Source organism: Arachis ipaensis, chromosome B7 (genome assembly GCF_059453495.1).
Source record: "Arachis ipaensis isolate K30076 ecotype BB chromosome B7, ASM5945349v1, whole genome shotgun sequence".
In the NCBI taxonomy this organism is placed as follows: domain Eukaryota; kingdom Viridiplantae; phylum Streptophyta; class Magnoliopsida; order Fabales; family Fabaceae; genus Arachis; species Arachis ipaensis.
The window spans coordinates 140,437,364-140,454,323 of record NC_142442.1 but is presented as its reverse complement, the minus strand read 5'-3'; the positions used below and the strand labels follow the sequence as shown (position 1 = coordinate 140,454,323).

At 29.8% G+C, this 16,960-nt stretch overlaps 1 protein-coding gene across 3 annotated transcripts; it reads left to right on the top strand.

Annotated features, from left to right (window-relative positions):
* The first annotated feature begins 11,904 nt into the window (after window positions 1-11,904).
* On the top strand, window positions 11,905-14,902 carry LOC107606233 (TRAF-type zinc finger-like protein). 3 transcript variants are annotated; one of them, XM_016308253.3, is made up of 6 exons: window positions 11,905-12,040; window positions 12,208-12,266; window positions 12,798-12,933; window positions 13,714-13,851; window positions 13,942-14,063; window positions 14,434-14,902. In XM_016308253.3, exons 2-6 carry the CDS (start codon window positions 12,223-12,225, stop codon window positions 14,606-14,608), a joined length of 615 nt encoding a protein of 204 aa, XP_016163739.1. In that variant the 5' UTR covers window positions 11,905-12,040; window positions 12,208-12,222; the 3' UTR covers window positions 14,609-14,902. The 3 variants fall into 3 exon arrangements, with proteins under 3 accessions (XP_016163739.1, XP_020962184.1, XP_088349089.1); XM_021106525.2 differs by having other exon boundaries at window positions 11,906-12,040; window positions 12,188-12,266; XM_088492963.1 differs by lacking the exon at window positions 11,905-12,040 and having other exon boundaries at window positions 12,082-12,266.
* The last annotated feature ends 2,058 nt before the right edge of the window (window positions 14,903-16,960 follow it).

Here is a 16,960-nt window from a genome sequence, read left to right as displayed (position 1 = left end):
TAGTTCTTTAAGTTTTATAATCTGAGTGTTGGCCTTCTAAGATTGCCTTTGGCATTCCCAAGACCTTATATATTATGTGCGTGGCACCTTTACCATGCTGAGAACCTCCGGTTTTCACCCCATACTGTGTTGTGTTTTTCAGATGCAGGTCGAGAGACTCTTCGCTAGACGTCTGGACTTCTGAAGTGGAGTAGTTCCTGGGTTTATTTTGATATATAGCTTATGTATATACATATACTTAACTCTCTCCGATTGACTTGTTATTTTGTTCCTCTTAGAAGCTAATAGAGAGCTAGGGTTTTATTTATGTATTTTGGGCTTTGGGATATGTATATACGTATGTAAATATTCTCCGGCCAGCCTTGACTTCGCAGGCTGAGTTAGGAGCTTGTTATTATGTATCTTTTAGGCTCTCTACTCCTAGTTTCTGCTATATTATGTTCGCTGACTTTCGGTTTTTTCACATGCAAGTAATCACATTCCTGAGCGTTGCGCTTTTTATTTTTGCGAACTTTGTTTTACCAATCCTTCAAGATTCCTAGTGTACTATGTTCTTTCAATTATTATATATATATATATATATATATATATATATATATATATATATATTATTTTAGAGGTTGTAATACCACACCACCTCTATTTTATGACTTAAGCGTAAAATTTTGTGTGGTAAGGTGTTACACGAATCTGCTAATTTTACGATGAATTCAAACATAAATGCTAATTTTTTGCTATTATTCGCCTTTATTGTAGTGCCAAAAGTGAAGAACTAAAATAATACTTCACCACAATAATAATAATAATAATAATAATAATAATAATAATAATAGACACTGATCCCAAATTTTATTTGTTAAATATTTATAATTAAAATAAATGTGTGATTAGTCATCAAGATGCTATATATCTTACACTTTTACTTAGAGTATCCACATAGTTTTTCAAAATATTTATCAAAATTCGATAAGTCTATTATCTTCTGTAAATACATATATCTATTATATATAAAAGAAATTTTCATGTACTACTATTTTTGTGCGCACTTTTTTGTACATCTTCTATTTTATAAGTAAAAGTGATTGATAAGAGAAAAGAGATAAAACATTTATTTTTTATATCTTAAAAAATATTTTAAAATGAGTTTCACTATACATTTAAGTTTTTTTGACAATTAAATTTAATTAAATTAGTCCAAACCAGTGACGGATTCATAAAATTTTATAAGTGCATCTTTGATCTCAACGAAATAATTAATATCCAATTTCTATTATTAAATGTTTCATAATCGTCCATTCTGATTTTATATGGAGAGATTTTTTTTCAAACCCTGAAGTGTTCTATTTTCAATTTGTTTTAATGTGTAGAATTCATTGGTGAAAGTGTTAAAAGACTTCAAGCGAAGACATTAAAATTTGAAAATTTTAATTAAAAGATGACTAATGTTAATTCATTTTAGGAAAAGTAGGGAATGTAATATTTATTGAACAATAATTATAATATGATAGCTCTTTTAAATTATAAATGCTTAAAAAAATATACTAAAAAATATTATTTGACATCTAAATTATTATTATGATATAGCATGGTAAGTTAGTCAACCAAAACAATAAATTATTCTTAAAAATTTAAATCATCCATATAAAATATAAAAAATATATATTCAAGATCTTCTCATATAATAAAGTATAATACTCTTCACTTGCTAAGAAATGAGTAATAATTTTAAAAATTAATATTTTATTATTTTGACTAATTTCACATGGTCATTGTAGGATTTTTGGTAAAAGTATTAAAGCATTTTCGGTAGGTCCTGACTAATTTTTATTTGCTAGTAAGACCTAAATATATATTTTTATTAACTAATTAATTTAATTTATATATATTAGAAGTGTAGAAAAAAGTTTATTGGCTTAATTATAGATTCTATATCAATAAAATTAATTATTTTCCATATTGATTGAATTTAGTGTTCTGATTTATTATTTAAATAGTCATTTAAAATTATATATATATAATTAAGAGTCGTGTTAATAATCGCTTTTACAATATTTATTAAGGTTATTAAAATAAAAAATTGTTTGATAGATGTACCACAAAAACATTAAAAAACTTAATTTTTTTTAATTACCATATAAAATTAGATAAATTTTAATTAATATATTAAAAATATTATTTATATATTAAAATTAACTACTAAAATTAATTACTATATATTTATATATAAATATATATTATTAAATTTATTTTTAATATGTATTTTATATTTTAATATATATTTTATATTAATAATTAATTTTGATAATTAATTTTAATATCCATATACAGGGACGGATCCAGAAATATTATTCTGGAGGGGCCAATAACATATATAATATTAAAAAATTATACAAAAAAATTATATAATGTAAAATATATTACAAAAATATATCGATAGAGAATATATTTTAAAGTACAAAAAATATGTATGTACTTTTTATTAACGAAGTGGTCGATTTTTTATATCATAAATTTATCGATAATAGAATATGTGTCAAATTTTTCAGTAATTTTCTTTTCAATATAATTAAAAGATAATTAGCAAGAAATTAACCTTTTATTTTGTTTATGAGTTATTTTTCACAATATTCATCGCTGAAAAAGATCTCTCAGTTGTAATAGTTGAAACAGAGAGAATTAATACCAAATGAATAAAAAAGGACGCTCACAAGAAGAAAAAAAATCCATTTTATGGGATTTAAAAAATTTTATTTAATTAAAAAATATTAATAATAATATCTTTTCAGATTTTTTTAATATTGTTACTTACTTTTTTAGATATTAAAAATCATTAATATTTAAGTTAGACTGGACTTTTATTTATATTAGACTTAATACTAAATAAATTTTTAAAAAAATTAAATCATACTTAATAACTTATTACTATTAATCTTTTTTAAAAAAAATTAGGGTCGAGACCTTTGCTCGCCCCGTGTGTCCGTCCCTGTCCGTATAATATAGTATAATATAGTTGTATATTAATTATTTTTTATTTTAGGATAACGGAAATTTTGTGGAAGAGCATGCGCGTCCAAAAAGATGGTGGATGCTCATTGTCTGAAGTACGATGTTGTAAATGGTGCACGTGTCGCTGTTTTACGTGAACAATGTCATTTATTAATGTTGAAAAAATATAATAAACAACTAAAGAACCCTTTTAATCTGTTGTGTTAAGGTTTCCAAATAAGGAAATCAAGATCTCTTTTCTTTTTTTTCTTTTTTAACAGGATTCTCTCTCTATCTCTAACTATCTATTTGGTAAGAGATTTAAAGAGTATTTCAAATTTCAAGTGCTTTATTTTTGGTACACCTGGTTTCTGTCACAATGTCATTACTCATTAGCGGTTGTCCCACTTTTATTTGGTCCTGGGAACCATATATATCTCAACCTAAATCCAACCATAATATTCTGCTTTTGTGATTAATTAATTAATAACCAACCAAAGGTTACCTTATTTTGTCAATTTTATATTTTTTTTTCTCTGTGCTTAGATACAACAATTTATTGATTCGAATTAGAGCTATGTATGGGCCGGATGAAACTAAATTTGTTCTGATTTAGATTCGGCCTTAAATATATATTGAGTCTATTTTTTAGACTTTAATCCGATTTTAGACCCGATGAAATTTAAACATTTTTTTGTCATAACTATACCGGATCCAAACTGGTAAAAACCAGGTCTTTAAAGCTTTAATAATAATTTATACAAAAAATTTATTTATAAAAAAATTTATTTATAATGCACTTATTTATAAAAAAAAAACTTGTTATCGAAAAATTGATATCTATATTTGAACTTGAATTTGTCCCTAAATTCTAATTTGATGCTTCTTTGATTTATTTTCTAATTCAACAAGTGTAATTAAAAATAAAACAATAAGCTTATAATTAATATAACATAATATTGAAATAAATTTAAAACATATATATCTTTTTTAGTTCCCTTAGGGTGCACATGAGTCGGGTGAAGCCGGATTTGTCTTGATTCGGATCCAACCTAAAATAATGACCGGGTCTAATTTTAAGACCCTTACCCGACCCTAGACCCGGTGAAATCACACCAAATTAACCCTTAAAGTGTTCTAGGCCGGGTCGGATCTTCGGATCGGGCCGGGACATGCACACCCCTAGTTCGAACAATATTATATGATGAGTAAATATTATTATTTTTTGGGTAAAACACTTATATAAACAAAAAAATAATCTAATATTACCTAATAATCACCCAAAACAAAAAATATTACTTGAATGTCTTTATGTATATATCTATATAAATCAAATTTATTGAATTCAATTTATACATTATAGTAATAAATCGATATTTAAATATGAGAGTGAAATATAATTATATGAATTCGATTTATATTTAAATATAATGCTTCATGTAATTTGATACACATTAATTCGATTTATATAAATATATACATGAAAATATTTAAGTAAGATTTTTTGTTTTGGGTGATTTAAGTAATATTAGGTTACTTTTGGTTTATATGAATATTTTATCCTAATTTTTTTTTATGTATATATAACATATATAATTGATTAACCAGACATTATTTCCACAATACTTTTGATATATCTAACTTGAAACTACATTAGCTGATCTTCAAAACTTGCACCAAAAAACACAATTGTCCTGGGATCTTTTTCACCCCTGGCCTCTACCAATTCCAATATATGTATGGTGGTTTTTATGGTGTCTTTTATTGTAGTGTTTAAATTGTCTAATTTATTTTTATAAGTAAAAAATAAAAATAAAATATTTAAAGTTTATTAAATATTATTTCTTTATCTTTTTTAATAAGTTTAGGCACTATGTCTTAAACACCATAACATTCACCTATATATATATATATATATTAAATAAAAATAATTCTAAAATTCTGTTTCTTTGATTTTATTAAAAAATATAACTATTTGAAACTATTTTAGTTAATATTATATACAAATTCTATATTCTATTAGAGAATAGAATCCAGCTAATTCAGAGTATTCCAACGTTTGTATTTTTTATACAAAATTTTTTTTTGAATTTTCCGTAGAAATTGATTGCGCTAATGAATAAGCTTTCAATGCTGTCCAAAAACCTCTCCTTTTACAAAGAGTTTTTCGGATTTTTTTTTGGATCTCGAGGTGCGTTTCTTTGGAACTGCCATGCACCTGATATAGTTTTTTTATTGCTACAAGTCATGTGAAAGACATATCTTCTGTTCCGTAAAACAAATAGTTCTTTTATTTGATTAATTAGCCATTTTTTTTATTTCCTCTTTTTTTCTATCTTTTTATCTAAAATAAAACTTTGAATATTATAATACTTTTTTCAAAATTTTGCCAAACATAAATATCTGTTTAATGTAAAAAAAGAAATTAGTTATATATATATATACGAAGGTGTTTAATTTATTGATGGAGTAATTTCCGTGATTCCATATCTCAAAAGCTGGGGAAACCAAGTGGCTCATGTCCAACTTCTATTGACTGCTGACATGTTCACGTGAATATGAATATTATTAGGCAAAATAGATAGACATAATAACAAGTGTTGTGAGTTTGATTAGTACAATGTTTTCTGAGTGGAAGGGTCCCAGTGGCAAACAGCTTTCAGACAGGTCCTCAGGGTTGAATCAATATCCAGCATGGCCCTGATTCTTGATGGCTAGATTGGATCCGATTTACTTTTGCTTTGATGTCAGCAACTTAATTATTATATTTACATCCTATATGTTTTGGATTAATCTTTACATACAAATTTTTTGCTCTTACAAGCTTTACAAGTTAAATTTCCTAAACGCACTGTTTATGTTAGAGGCCTTTTTAACAGATTTTTAAATCAATGAGTAAAGTATCGTTTTTGTCCTCAACATTTAAGGTAAATCCTATTTGTGTCCCTAACGTTTAAATCGTCCTATTTGTATCCCTAACGTTTGTAAGAGTGATTCAATGTTATCCTGCTATCAATTACACATCATGAGAGCTTTAGTTTGAGCTTTAAAAATCTCCTTTTGAAGTTAGAATACAAATGCCTGGGATAGAATCGATAATCTACTCCGAAAAATAGCTCATCAAATGTTGAAACTAATTTCTACAACATTTACATAATTCACTTTTTAGGCATATAATTGAATCTAAACACAAATAGTGGGTATAATATTAAAATCGAACACATCTAAATAAGACCTAATTGAGAATGAATACATCCAAGTGAGAATAATTGAAAAATATAATCTGATTTGTTAGTATAATTGATAGTAGGATAACATTGAATCACTTTTATAAACGTTAAGGATACAAATAGGACGATTTAAACGTTAGGGACACAAATAGGACTTACACCAAACGTTGAGGACAAAAACGATACTTTACTCTAAATCAATTCAAATCAATTAACGCGTAAATATATAACTTCCATTTTTCAAAAGATTTCGCTTCTTTTTTCGAATTTCTTGTCAAATTTATTGGATCTCCTTCTTGCTTCGTTTTTTTTTTATTTTCATGGTTTCTGAAATCAAGTTTTGAAATTGTTTTGAAGATAATGGAACTTCAGAAATACACCCAAACGATTACAGAAATACATCCAAACAGTTGCAGAAATAATTACAGAAATACACCCAAACGGTTACAGAAATACACCCAAAAGATTATAGAAATATACCCAAAGAATTTAAGAAATACATCCAAAATATGGGAGAGATAGTATATTTCTTCTTGAAATCTTTTAATGTTTTGATGGTTAAGGATGAGGCACATGGGAGAGACAATCTAGAAAAAAAACCTAGAAGAACACTAAAACAGTACTTTGAATAATGTTTCTTCGTTTTTTCTGATGATTTTTTATGGAGATTTGTATCTTTTCTTCTTGCTTTCTTCTACTCTTCGCGAGGAGTTGGAACGTGTCTTCAGAATCGTGGTTTGTTTCGAATGTCGCTTGAATCTTGACGGTTTGCGTTTTGATTGAGGAAGAAGAGGAAGAGTGCGGCATAATGAACGCGTGCATTGGACGCTCGATTTTAAAGGAGTGGTGCGCGTGTTTTTTCCTTGGACTTGGGCCAACTTGTATAACTTGTAAGCCAAAAAGGCTTGTATGTGTAGCATGTCTCATATTTTTTTTTGTTGTGACGGTTTACATTTTAGAAAGAGTTTTAAGTATACCGGGAACACCGGTGTTCCAATTATTTTAACCGTTGATTTGAATTATAAAAAATATATATAATATATATTAATTGAAATCAACGGTTAAAACAATTGAAACACCGGTGTTCCTGGTACATTTAAAATTTTTTCCATACTATATATTATAAAAAAAAAAAACTGTAACCATTTAACTATTTTATTTCAAAAAAAAAATTACATTTGATATTTATACAAAAATTTAATTATATGATTGTAAAAACATTTAATTATTTGACACTATTAAGAAATAGTAGATTATAGACAAATTTTTAAGATAGAATTTTGTTGTGAAAATACCGCGAAATTTCGACGGATTTTTTTTTGATAAAAAAATTAATTTTTTTTTCCAAAAAATTACCAACAAATTATAAGATTTGCCATTAATTCTGTTGATAAAATTGAAATTTTGATTTTACATTTATTATCGACAAAAAAATTATCTGTAATTAGTTAGTAAATCTGTCATAAATTTGAGTTAAGCTAACTTAAACACAATCTCTCCAGCTCCATCACACGCTCGTACACAAAAAAAACACACTCCTCTCTCCGTTGCACAAGCTTATTTTGCCGTTGCCACCGTCGCTCGCGTGACACGAGCTCTCTTCATCACCCCTTGCGTAACACGAACTCCCTCCACCGTTGCTCTCGTCGTGTTTTCTCCTTTTATCGCCATCATCGCGAAGTTCTCTCTGTCGCCGCTCTCGTCACATGAGCTTCCTCCGCTGGTACTATCATCGCATCTGCTCTCATATCATATATATCTTAAATAAAGGCTTGCTTGTTTATGAAATAAAACTTCGACCAGTGTTGTATATGTAGAAATTTATGTACTTGTGTTGGTTGCAGATGTGGCCGGACCTTATCCAGAAATCTAAAGATCGAGGAGTTGATGTGATTGAGACCTACATTTTTTCTGGAACCTACACGAACCGATTCGAGGCTAGGTACAATTTATTTCGTTACCAACATTACTATTTTGATATTGCTTTTTATGTTCTAAGAATTTGTATGAAACTTTTTTGTAGTATAATTTTAAAAGATGGGGTGATTTGATCAAATTTGTAAAGGAAATGGCAACAGGTCTATATGGTCATCTGTGAATCGGTCTATATTGTCTATGCTAAATGAAACTACGGGTACAAATTGTTGAATCCTTTAACTAATTTTCATAATCTTTTATAAGCTAAGCAAGTTTGATGCATAATTTGATTGTACTTGTGACAAGGATTTTCCTATTTAGCTGCATTTTATTCCAGGAATTAAGTTTAGAATCGATAATGAACCATTTAAAGTTAGTCCTTTTATATATATATATATACACTTAATTCATGTGATAAGTAATAATAATTCAAAAATTTGTTCCTTTAAGCTAAGATGAAGAGATTCACTAGTAAGATTGTCAATATGATGAAGCAAGAGAGCCTCTTTGCAGCAAAACCTTACATAAAATGGGCAGCACCAATGGCTACTTCTCTTGATACTGGTGTCTCTTGGGTTATGTGCATGCAAGCAAATGTTCCAAATCCAATTGTATGTATTTATTAAGCATCCTTAATTTAAATATATTTTCACCAATCTTACTTAATTATTATACATGTTAATTGCTAGATTGACACATGTAATAAATTTTACTACGATCAGTTCACACTGAACACTAATGCTATGCTGAAGATTTGGACCGAGAGCTATAACGGATGGTTAGTTACTCGAGCTAAGTTAGTTAGATTCTTGATAATAAAGCACGGATAAAGACTCAAAAAAGGGGTCTGAGTGACTTTGGATTCTTTGATTTGAAATGGCAGGTTTCTTTATTATAGTGGAGCTGTACAGACATCACTACTAAAAATTATTTATTATAGACGGATATTTTTTTATAGATTTTATCCAACAAAAACACAGACAGATTTTACGAGAGAATTTTCATTGAAAACAAAGAAAAAAGAATGAGCATAAACTTATTGATGGAAAAGCGAATCTATCAATACTTCTGTCAGAAAAATTAGTGTCTTTTTGTGGAAAATAATTATCGACAGAAAATCCATCTACATTCAAATTATCAGAACGCTGCATTTTAACTAAATTATTATAGAAAAAAAATCTGTCTATAATTTAAAATATTCCGTAAAAAATATTGAAATAAGGATTTAGCATTACGCGCTCCTCATTTCACAAAACACTTCTTAGCCTTATTCCCTGCTCTTCCATACCAATCCCCTCCAAATGCTCCATCGGCGGCGTCTCTCAGCCTTGCACCGCCGTTTTAACGAACCTCCATTGCATTGAACTTTCATTGCACCAATGCTCCGCCGTCACACCCCTTCCAAGCTCTTCTCCATACACTATAAGAAAACTGCTGAATACCATCGTATTTAGCGTTGCATATTAGTATCAGCTTTATCAGCAGTTTAGGTGTCAAATTTGTCATGTCAAATCATTACCGACAGATTTTCGTTTCTAACAGTAAATTGCCGGTAATAATTGGAGAAAAAACAGAAAAATTAGGCGCAAAATTTACTGTCAAATTTTTTCGCCGATAAATTCAATTAGTGGAACAATGTGTTTTAGTGACCCGCAATACGTTACCATCAGATTTATTTGCCAGTAAATTCGACGGTAAGCTTGCCCTAAATTCAAAACGGGAACCTTCTCCATCATTTTCAAAACACACTTTCTCTCTCTAACCTTCTCCTCTCTCTTTCTCTCTTCTCTCTACCTCTGGCAGCCCCTGCAGCCACCCTCTGTTAGTGCGGGCCACTTTCATTCTTCTCCAAAGACTTTGTGGACTCGCTTTGATCCTGTTTTATTGCCTGAAATAGAGCTTCTTCCTCTAATTATGCCGTCGTTGGTATCGTTGTCGCTGCTACACCTTCTGTCACTGGAGCAGCGTCTTTCCTACTTCCTACAGGTAGGTTGCCCTCATTCCTCTCCCCATTCCATCCTCGTTTTACTTCATTCTAAATTAAAAAAACTCTAACCCCTTTTTGAACCCTAACCCTAACCCTATTTTTACTTTCTTCAGTTGGCTCTATTTTATTAATGCGTGTTTATTTTTTTCTTTATTATTATCATAATAAATTTCATTTTAGTGTTCTTATTCATTGACACGAAATTATTCTAAGTAATTTGTTTGTGTGATGTGATTTTTTTGGTAGCTCATCATCCTAATATTAATGCTACTGTTGAGTTGCTTAGACATGATAATTTCTTGTCATTTTTGTTAACTATTTGTTTATTAGATTATTCTAATTTAGCTTTTTGTTAAGTTCTTTTGATTTGTTTCTAAATATCGTCTAGATATTGTTGAATTGAATATTGAACCATATGTTAAAGATGAGGGTACTGGAGAGTTGCGATATGTTCAGATAAATGGTACGTAATAATATTGAATATGTTTATTTTTTTTGTTCAATTGACAATTGAAGTTTTTGATATGGAAAGATATATGAATGATTCCTTGTTACTATTGAATTATGTCATTTATGTGAAAAAAATTGAATTGATATTATTTTGCTGACAGAGTTAAATAAATTGTTGATAATTTATTTTTATTCATACTATTTCAGGAAAAGTTTAGGTTACTTTAGTTTGAAATTCAAGAAATAAAAATCACCTAATTTAGACAAATAAATTGAATGAATTGACAAATGTGAGCTTACTACTTTCTATTCACCTAATTTCTTCTTGTGCTCATGAGGCGACTCCCCTGTCGTTTGCTGTTCGCGTCTTCTCTTAGCTCGTTCTTTGGGTGGAGGAAAGCCTCCATCCTCAACGCGCGTCAGTTCTCCACAGACAACGTTATTGTTCAGTAGTTTGCAGAGTCAGACAGTTGTGAGGTGTTAAGATGAGGATCAAGATCTAAGTGCGGGTTTTGAGGTGGAGAGCTGTGTCAATGGGTCGTCGGTTGATCTGCGAATGGAACTACCTACAAGGACACTCCAATACACATTTCTCGATCAAATTATTGACAACTTAATAACTAATGTAAAATTAATTAAAAGGGTAAGTATTTTATACTTGAAATAAGAAATTTTGAATTCAAGTCTTACACATAATATATTTTTATAAATTATGTATAATAGAAAAAGTCATACACTAAACTTCCTGCACCGTAATTATGTATTGAATATATTGTGTAGATGAATGTATAGATATGACGCTTAAACAATTAAAACAAGTCAAAATTTTTGTTTACATTCATCCCTTTAATTACGTATTCTTTGAAATCTCTCATCCATGGTTTTTTTTGGTACACTAATAGATAGATTGCATAAAATAACTTATCTTTTTCTATTAAAAAGCCCCTCTTATATATATTGTATAAATATGATGTTTAAACAAATTAAATAATTACAGTTGTATCTTATGGTTATACTCCCCCCTTTCTTCTTTGAAATCTCATCCACATTTTTTGTACACTAATAAATAAATTACATAAAATAACTTATACTTCTGCCATTAAAAATAAATCCTCCCTCGTACCAAACCCACTCTAAACACGCCATGTTTTCTTTTTGGTGGCTATGCAAGCCAATTAATTTTTTCTGTTAAATAATTGGGCCTGGGCCCAAGAATGAACGAAGCCCAAGGCCCAATAACACTAAGAAACGGTGGGGTTGCTGGCTCCGTCGACTTAATGGCGCGTGGGGTACACCGTAGCTACCTTCTTCAATCGGTCAATATAGTTGTTATTCCGAAAAAGTACCTCAGAAACAGAGTTGTTCAGCGAAGCGAACCAAATCTTTCTCCAAACTCAGTTTCTTTCTCCCTTTTCCATTTCTCACCCAAATTCAACAATTTCCCCAAATACCTAATCTTGTTTATTCCTCGGTATTCCTAATCCCAATCCACACTTCCACTAAAGTTTCTCTCTTTGATTTTCAACTTATTATTATTTTTATGACGTTTCATTCTTTAATTATTAGCAATCATGTATCTATTCTCTCTCTCTGATTTGCAATTTTTCACTTCTAACAGAAGATTTACTGTTTCGACAGTTTTGATTCCGCGCCATGGCAGCTGAAACCGATCAAGGCACAACGCTGTGCTCTCACTGGTAAACACTTCACTCGTTCGAAGAAATGGTCTTGTCTTTAATTATTGATATTCGTGAAATTTGTGAGCTAGGTCTTGTACGTTAACGATTTTACTTATCTATGAGCAAAAACCTCTGAGCTGAAAAAGAATTGTGGCTAATTGGGGTTGTTTATTCTTTCTTTAATTGGAGTTAATCGAATATGTTTCTGAATTATTGGGTGGGTTTGTTTGGCTAACGTTACTGGGGATTATGTTTTACTTGTTCGATCACTTTTGAGGGTGATGGAAAACTTTTGTAATTTAATTTCTTTCTCCAATATGTGTAAGATTCTTGATTGGTACTCCATCCACTTGCTTTTATCTGTCACTATGAAAATTTGGCACAAGTGTACGTGGATCCAGTGATGTATTTGTTATTCGGTGGGTGGTGGTGTCCTTGCCCATATTGAAGGGGGTTGATTGCATGTATGTTTTGTCGTTGTGCTTTTTTACTCAAGAAACTTGATGTTCGTATGTCTTTTTATGTTTTCCTTTATGGTTTTCCTTCTAGCGATCGGGCTATCCCTGCCGCAAATATTGATTTGCATTATGCTCATTGCTCCCGGAATCTTGAAAAATGCAAAATTTGTGGTGACATGATTCCCAAACTACATGCTGAGGATCACTATTTAAGCACCCATGCACCGGTATGTGAAGTTTGCTTATTACTATTTGATAACATTTAGTTTTGAAGAATTTGGTCATAAATATCTGAACTTGAGAAATTATGCAGATACTATTCTAGGTCTAAACCTGATGTCCTAGACACTATAAGTTGCCATTTGGCACTCATTTGAAACCAAGTGAGTAAAATGGGTTGGATAGCTTTAATTAGTGGTGTAAAATGATGCAAAATCTCCCAACCATTCAAACTGTTCTTATTAATTGAAGTCAAGCCCACCAAGTATGTGTATAAGTTTAACAGGTTGGAATTGTTGGATCTTACTATTTTTTGCTGGCAGTTAATGGACTACCTGGATAATAATCAGATCTTATCATATTTAGTTCTACAAGAACTGTCGATCTATTTTTTATTGATATGCCACTTCATGTGGCACTTAATGCTGCTTACTGTCCCAGCAGCATTGATCATACTGGCGTAGATATAATGCAATAGCTAAACCTACCGGCCCCATCTCTAATATCTGAAGTGCAAATAGCAGTGTTACCCGGGTCTATCCTCCCTACAAATGTCAACTGTCACAGGCCTACCATAAACAACAAAATTAGGCTAGTAGAGAGCTAGGCATGTGACTTCCTCTCCTGGCACTCCTCTTCCTCCCCTCCCCCCTGCCCCCTCCCCCCCCCCCCCCCCCCCCCCAAAAAAAAAGTCCTGCTTAGAATGCTAGAAGAATCATGAATTCAGAATCAAAATGCAAGATTCAGATATACATTAGATTTTCAAGAGAAAGTGTGAATTTCTGCAGGTTGCGTGTTCAATGTGCAGTGAGACAATGGATCGTGATGTTTTAGATATCCACAGAGGTGAAAATTGTCCACAAAGGATTGTCACATGTGACTTCTGTGAGTTCCCATTGCCAGCAATTGATTTGGCTGAGCATCAGGTCTTGATTATACACTACTTTTGAATTGGGAAGGTTGTATTGATCTATGGATGTTGGCACTAATTACAGATTGATCTTGATAATTTTTAGGAAGTATGTGGGAATCGAACAGAACTTTGTCACCTTTGTAACAAATATGTTAGATTACGGGAAAGGTACAATCATGACAGCAGTTGCAATAGAATCCAAGACAGTGCTGCAGGGTCTTCAAGGTAGAAACTTTTTATTCATTTTTCATTTTTCATTTTTGTTTCTGTTTCATTTTGCTTGTAGCTAAGTGTTGTTTGACCAAATCCTGAAATTTTTCATATTGATGAGCTTCCTTATTGCAAATTAGCACAGTAATCCTGCATTCTGTGTCTAGCTTGTGGATACAGTAAGATAGTGTCAGAAAAATCCACAATAATGAGAAATATCCCAAATCAGTCATTAAGAAATTTTTAGTCCGCCACTTTACTCTCTTTGTTCCCTTTTTTCTATAACGAGCTTGTGAACAATGCACTAGCTTCTGTATTATACTCTCTAAGTGTGTTTGTTTCTCATGCCCTTTTTATTGAACAATTCACTTCAATTTGTGTGAAGGGCTACAAGGCCAGCTGAAAGAGATGAAGGTGCTCATAGAAGGGCACGACCACCACCGCCGCAGAATGAACTCTCTACAAAACGTCTTCTTTTCACAATAGCAATCACTGGAATTGCAGTCATACTCGGATCCATGTTTTTCCAGAGGAAAACAGAGCCCAGTGATGTGCATTAACTGGAGAGAGAGAGAGAGAGAGAGAGAGGGAGGGGGGGGGGGGGGGGGGAGATAGCTTAATAATATTAGGGGCCGTGTAAATGTTGCTGTTGCTGTGTAATTCATTCATCCTGCAACAGAAGTCATATGAGAGTACAATTTCTACTAGTGTAACATATCGGCATTGTCATTTCTCAGTGTAGTGGTATATGTATACTTTTGTTTAAGTTATTATTCTAGCTCTGGATTCTGATGGAAAATAACTACCAAGAGATGCCTCATTGATATGCATTGCTGTTCGGAGCCTTTATCATATATACATTTGAGCCTTTATTTTCCCCAAAAATATTCTTTAGGAGGAATCTCCCCCTTCCCCCCTTTTCAAAATTCAATTACATATATATAGGATTTTCTGATGAATATTTGAAGGCCACTCTTTATGAATAAGTGAAAAGTTTTCAAGTTTCTTTTCATTCTAAGTCATTGAATTAGTAGTTCTATAAATTTATGAATTGAGTTTAATTGTTAGCGGTTGGTTCAAAATAATATAGGGATAAGTTTGTTATATATATATATATATAATCAACCAAATCTCTAATAAATTGTTTAGCACATTTAAAAATTCTATGAATTTAACGCAAGGAATTAATAATCTATAATTCTTCTCTAATATTTATTTTTAACATGATTAAATATAAACTTTTTTCATATATTCTACAAACAATTATTCAATTATTTATTATTTTCAATTCAATTGTAAAGTCTATTTATTACAATACTAATGATATTAAATATTATCTTAACTAAAATAGATGCTAGAGATAAGATTATTTAAACGTTAAAATAAAGAAATAATACATAATTTTAAAATAAATAATATTAATAGCTAGATGAAATGTTTTATTATTTGAATCAATTTTCTCCTTAAGAAAATCACTCATTTATATTTAGAAAACTAAACTTAAAATTTGGTAATCAACTTCATGGTTGTCCTTTTTTCATTGTTGTTTAATATTTTAATTTTTTTTCTTAGTTCTTTTTCTTCATCTTCCTTTATTATCATCATCATCATTCTCGTGGTCTTTATCTTCTTTTTTCCTGATATATATTCAGAAAACTAGAACAAAAAAAATTTGGTGCACAATACAAAATTTTTTGAAAAATCACATGTCTAAAACATTGACACTCAACCAACAAAATATGCATAGCACATAAATTTTAGTGTACAACATAAATTTTGATACATAATATAAAAATTTTGATATACAACACAAATTTTTAAACCACATGTTTAATACATTAACTTACCCAATTAACAAAATATATTTGTGGCAAAAATTTATGTGCTACGTACAAAATTTTTTGTGCTGTATTAATAAATTTTTGTATTCTCCAACAAAGATTTTTGTACTGAAAAAAGGGAAAAATGAAAAAACACTGATATATTTACAACACTGATATATTTACACTTTTTTTCTATTCAATTTATACCTATTTAATTGAATTTGATTACAAAAATACTTGTGCATATAGCATTACCGTATCATATTTTCTTATTGAATTAATATATTAATTTATGTTATAGTTTCAATACAAAGTTAAATTTAACAAGTACTCTTTGAATTCCTCTCAAGGTGCAGTGAAATCTCCATAAAAAAAAAAACATTATTACTAATTAAAACTCCCATGCAGCTTTGTTGTTAATTATTACTTCAATCCCTTCTCACACAAGTAAAACCAATTTTATTTCTACTACCACAAAAATTGGTAATTAATCTTATACGTACTATAAAAAGGTAATATCCAATTATTATTAATAAAAAGAACAAAATATTGTTTTTGTCTCTAAAGTTTGGGATAAGTTCTAAAATTGTCCCTAATATTTCAATTGTCCTATTTAAGTCCTTAACGTTTGAAAATTAATTCAATGTTGTCCTGCCGTTAGGGATCCGTTAACAGAATTGACGACGGAACAAAATTGAGACGATTTTAAAACGTTAGGGACTTAAATAGGACGAAAACGTTAGGGACAAAAACGATACATAAAAATAAATTTTAATTTAATTTTATCTTTCAATAATATTAATTTTTACCGTACATAGTATTCAATTATTTTTTAATTACATCTAAATAAATTACACTTAATCACATTACTTTCATTTTAAATAAATTTATTTTTTTATAATTTTAAAGAATTTTAATACATTAGAGACAAAAGGTATAATTTATATTTTATTGTATATATATTATTTTTTTCTGTAAGTTTATATACTAGTTATTCTACAAATATTTCATGATAACTAAAAATCTTTAAGAGTAAAATTATAAAAAAAATTAATTTATTTAAAATGAAAGTAATATGATTAAGTGTAA

Excerpts from the sequence above, each read along its gene's own strand:
- LOC107606233 (XM_016308253.3), top strand. The coding sequence starts at position 12,223 with ATGGCAGCTGAAACCGATCAAGGCACAACGCTGTGCTCTCACTG. Across the intron at positions 12,267-12,797 it reads ACAACGCTGTGCTCTCACTG|CGATCGGGCTATCCCTGCCG; the intron begins GTAAACACTTCA and ends TTTTCCTTCTAG. Across the intron at positions 12,934-13,713 it reads ATTTAAGCACCCATGCACCG|GTTGCGTGTTCAATGTGCAG; the intron begins GTATGTGAAGTT and ends GAATTTCTGCAG.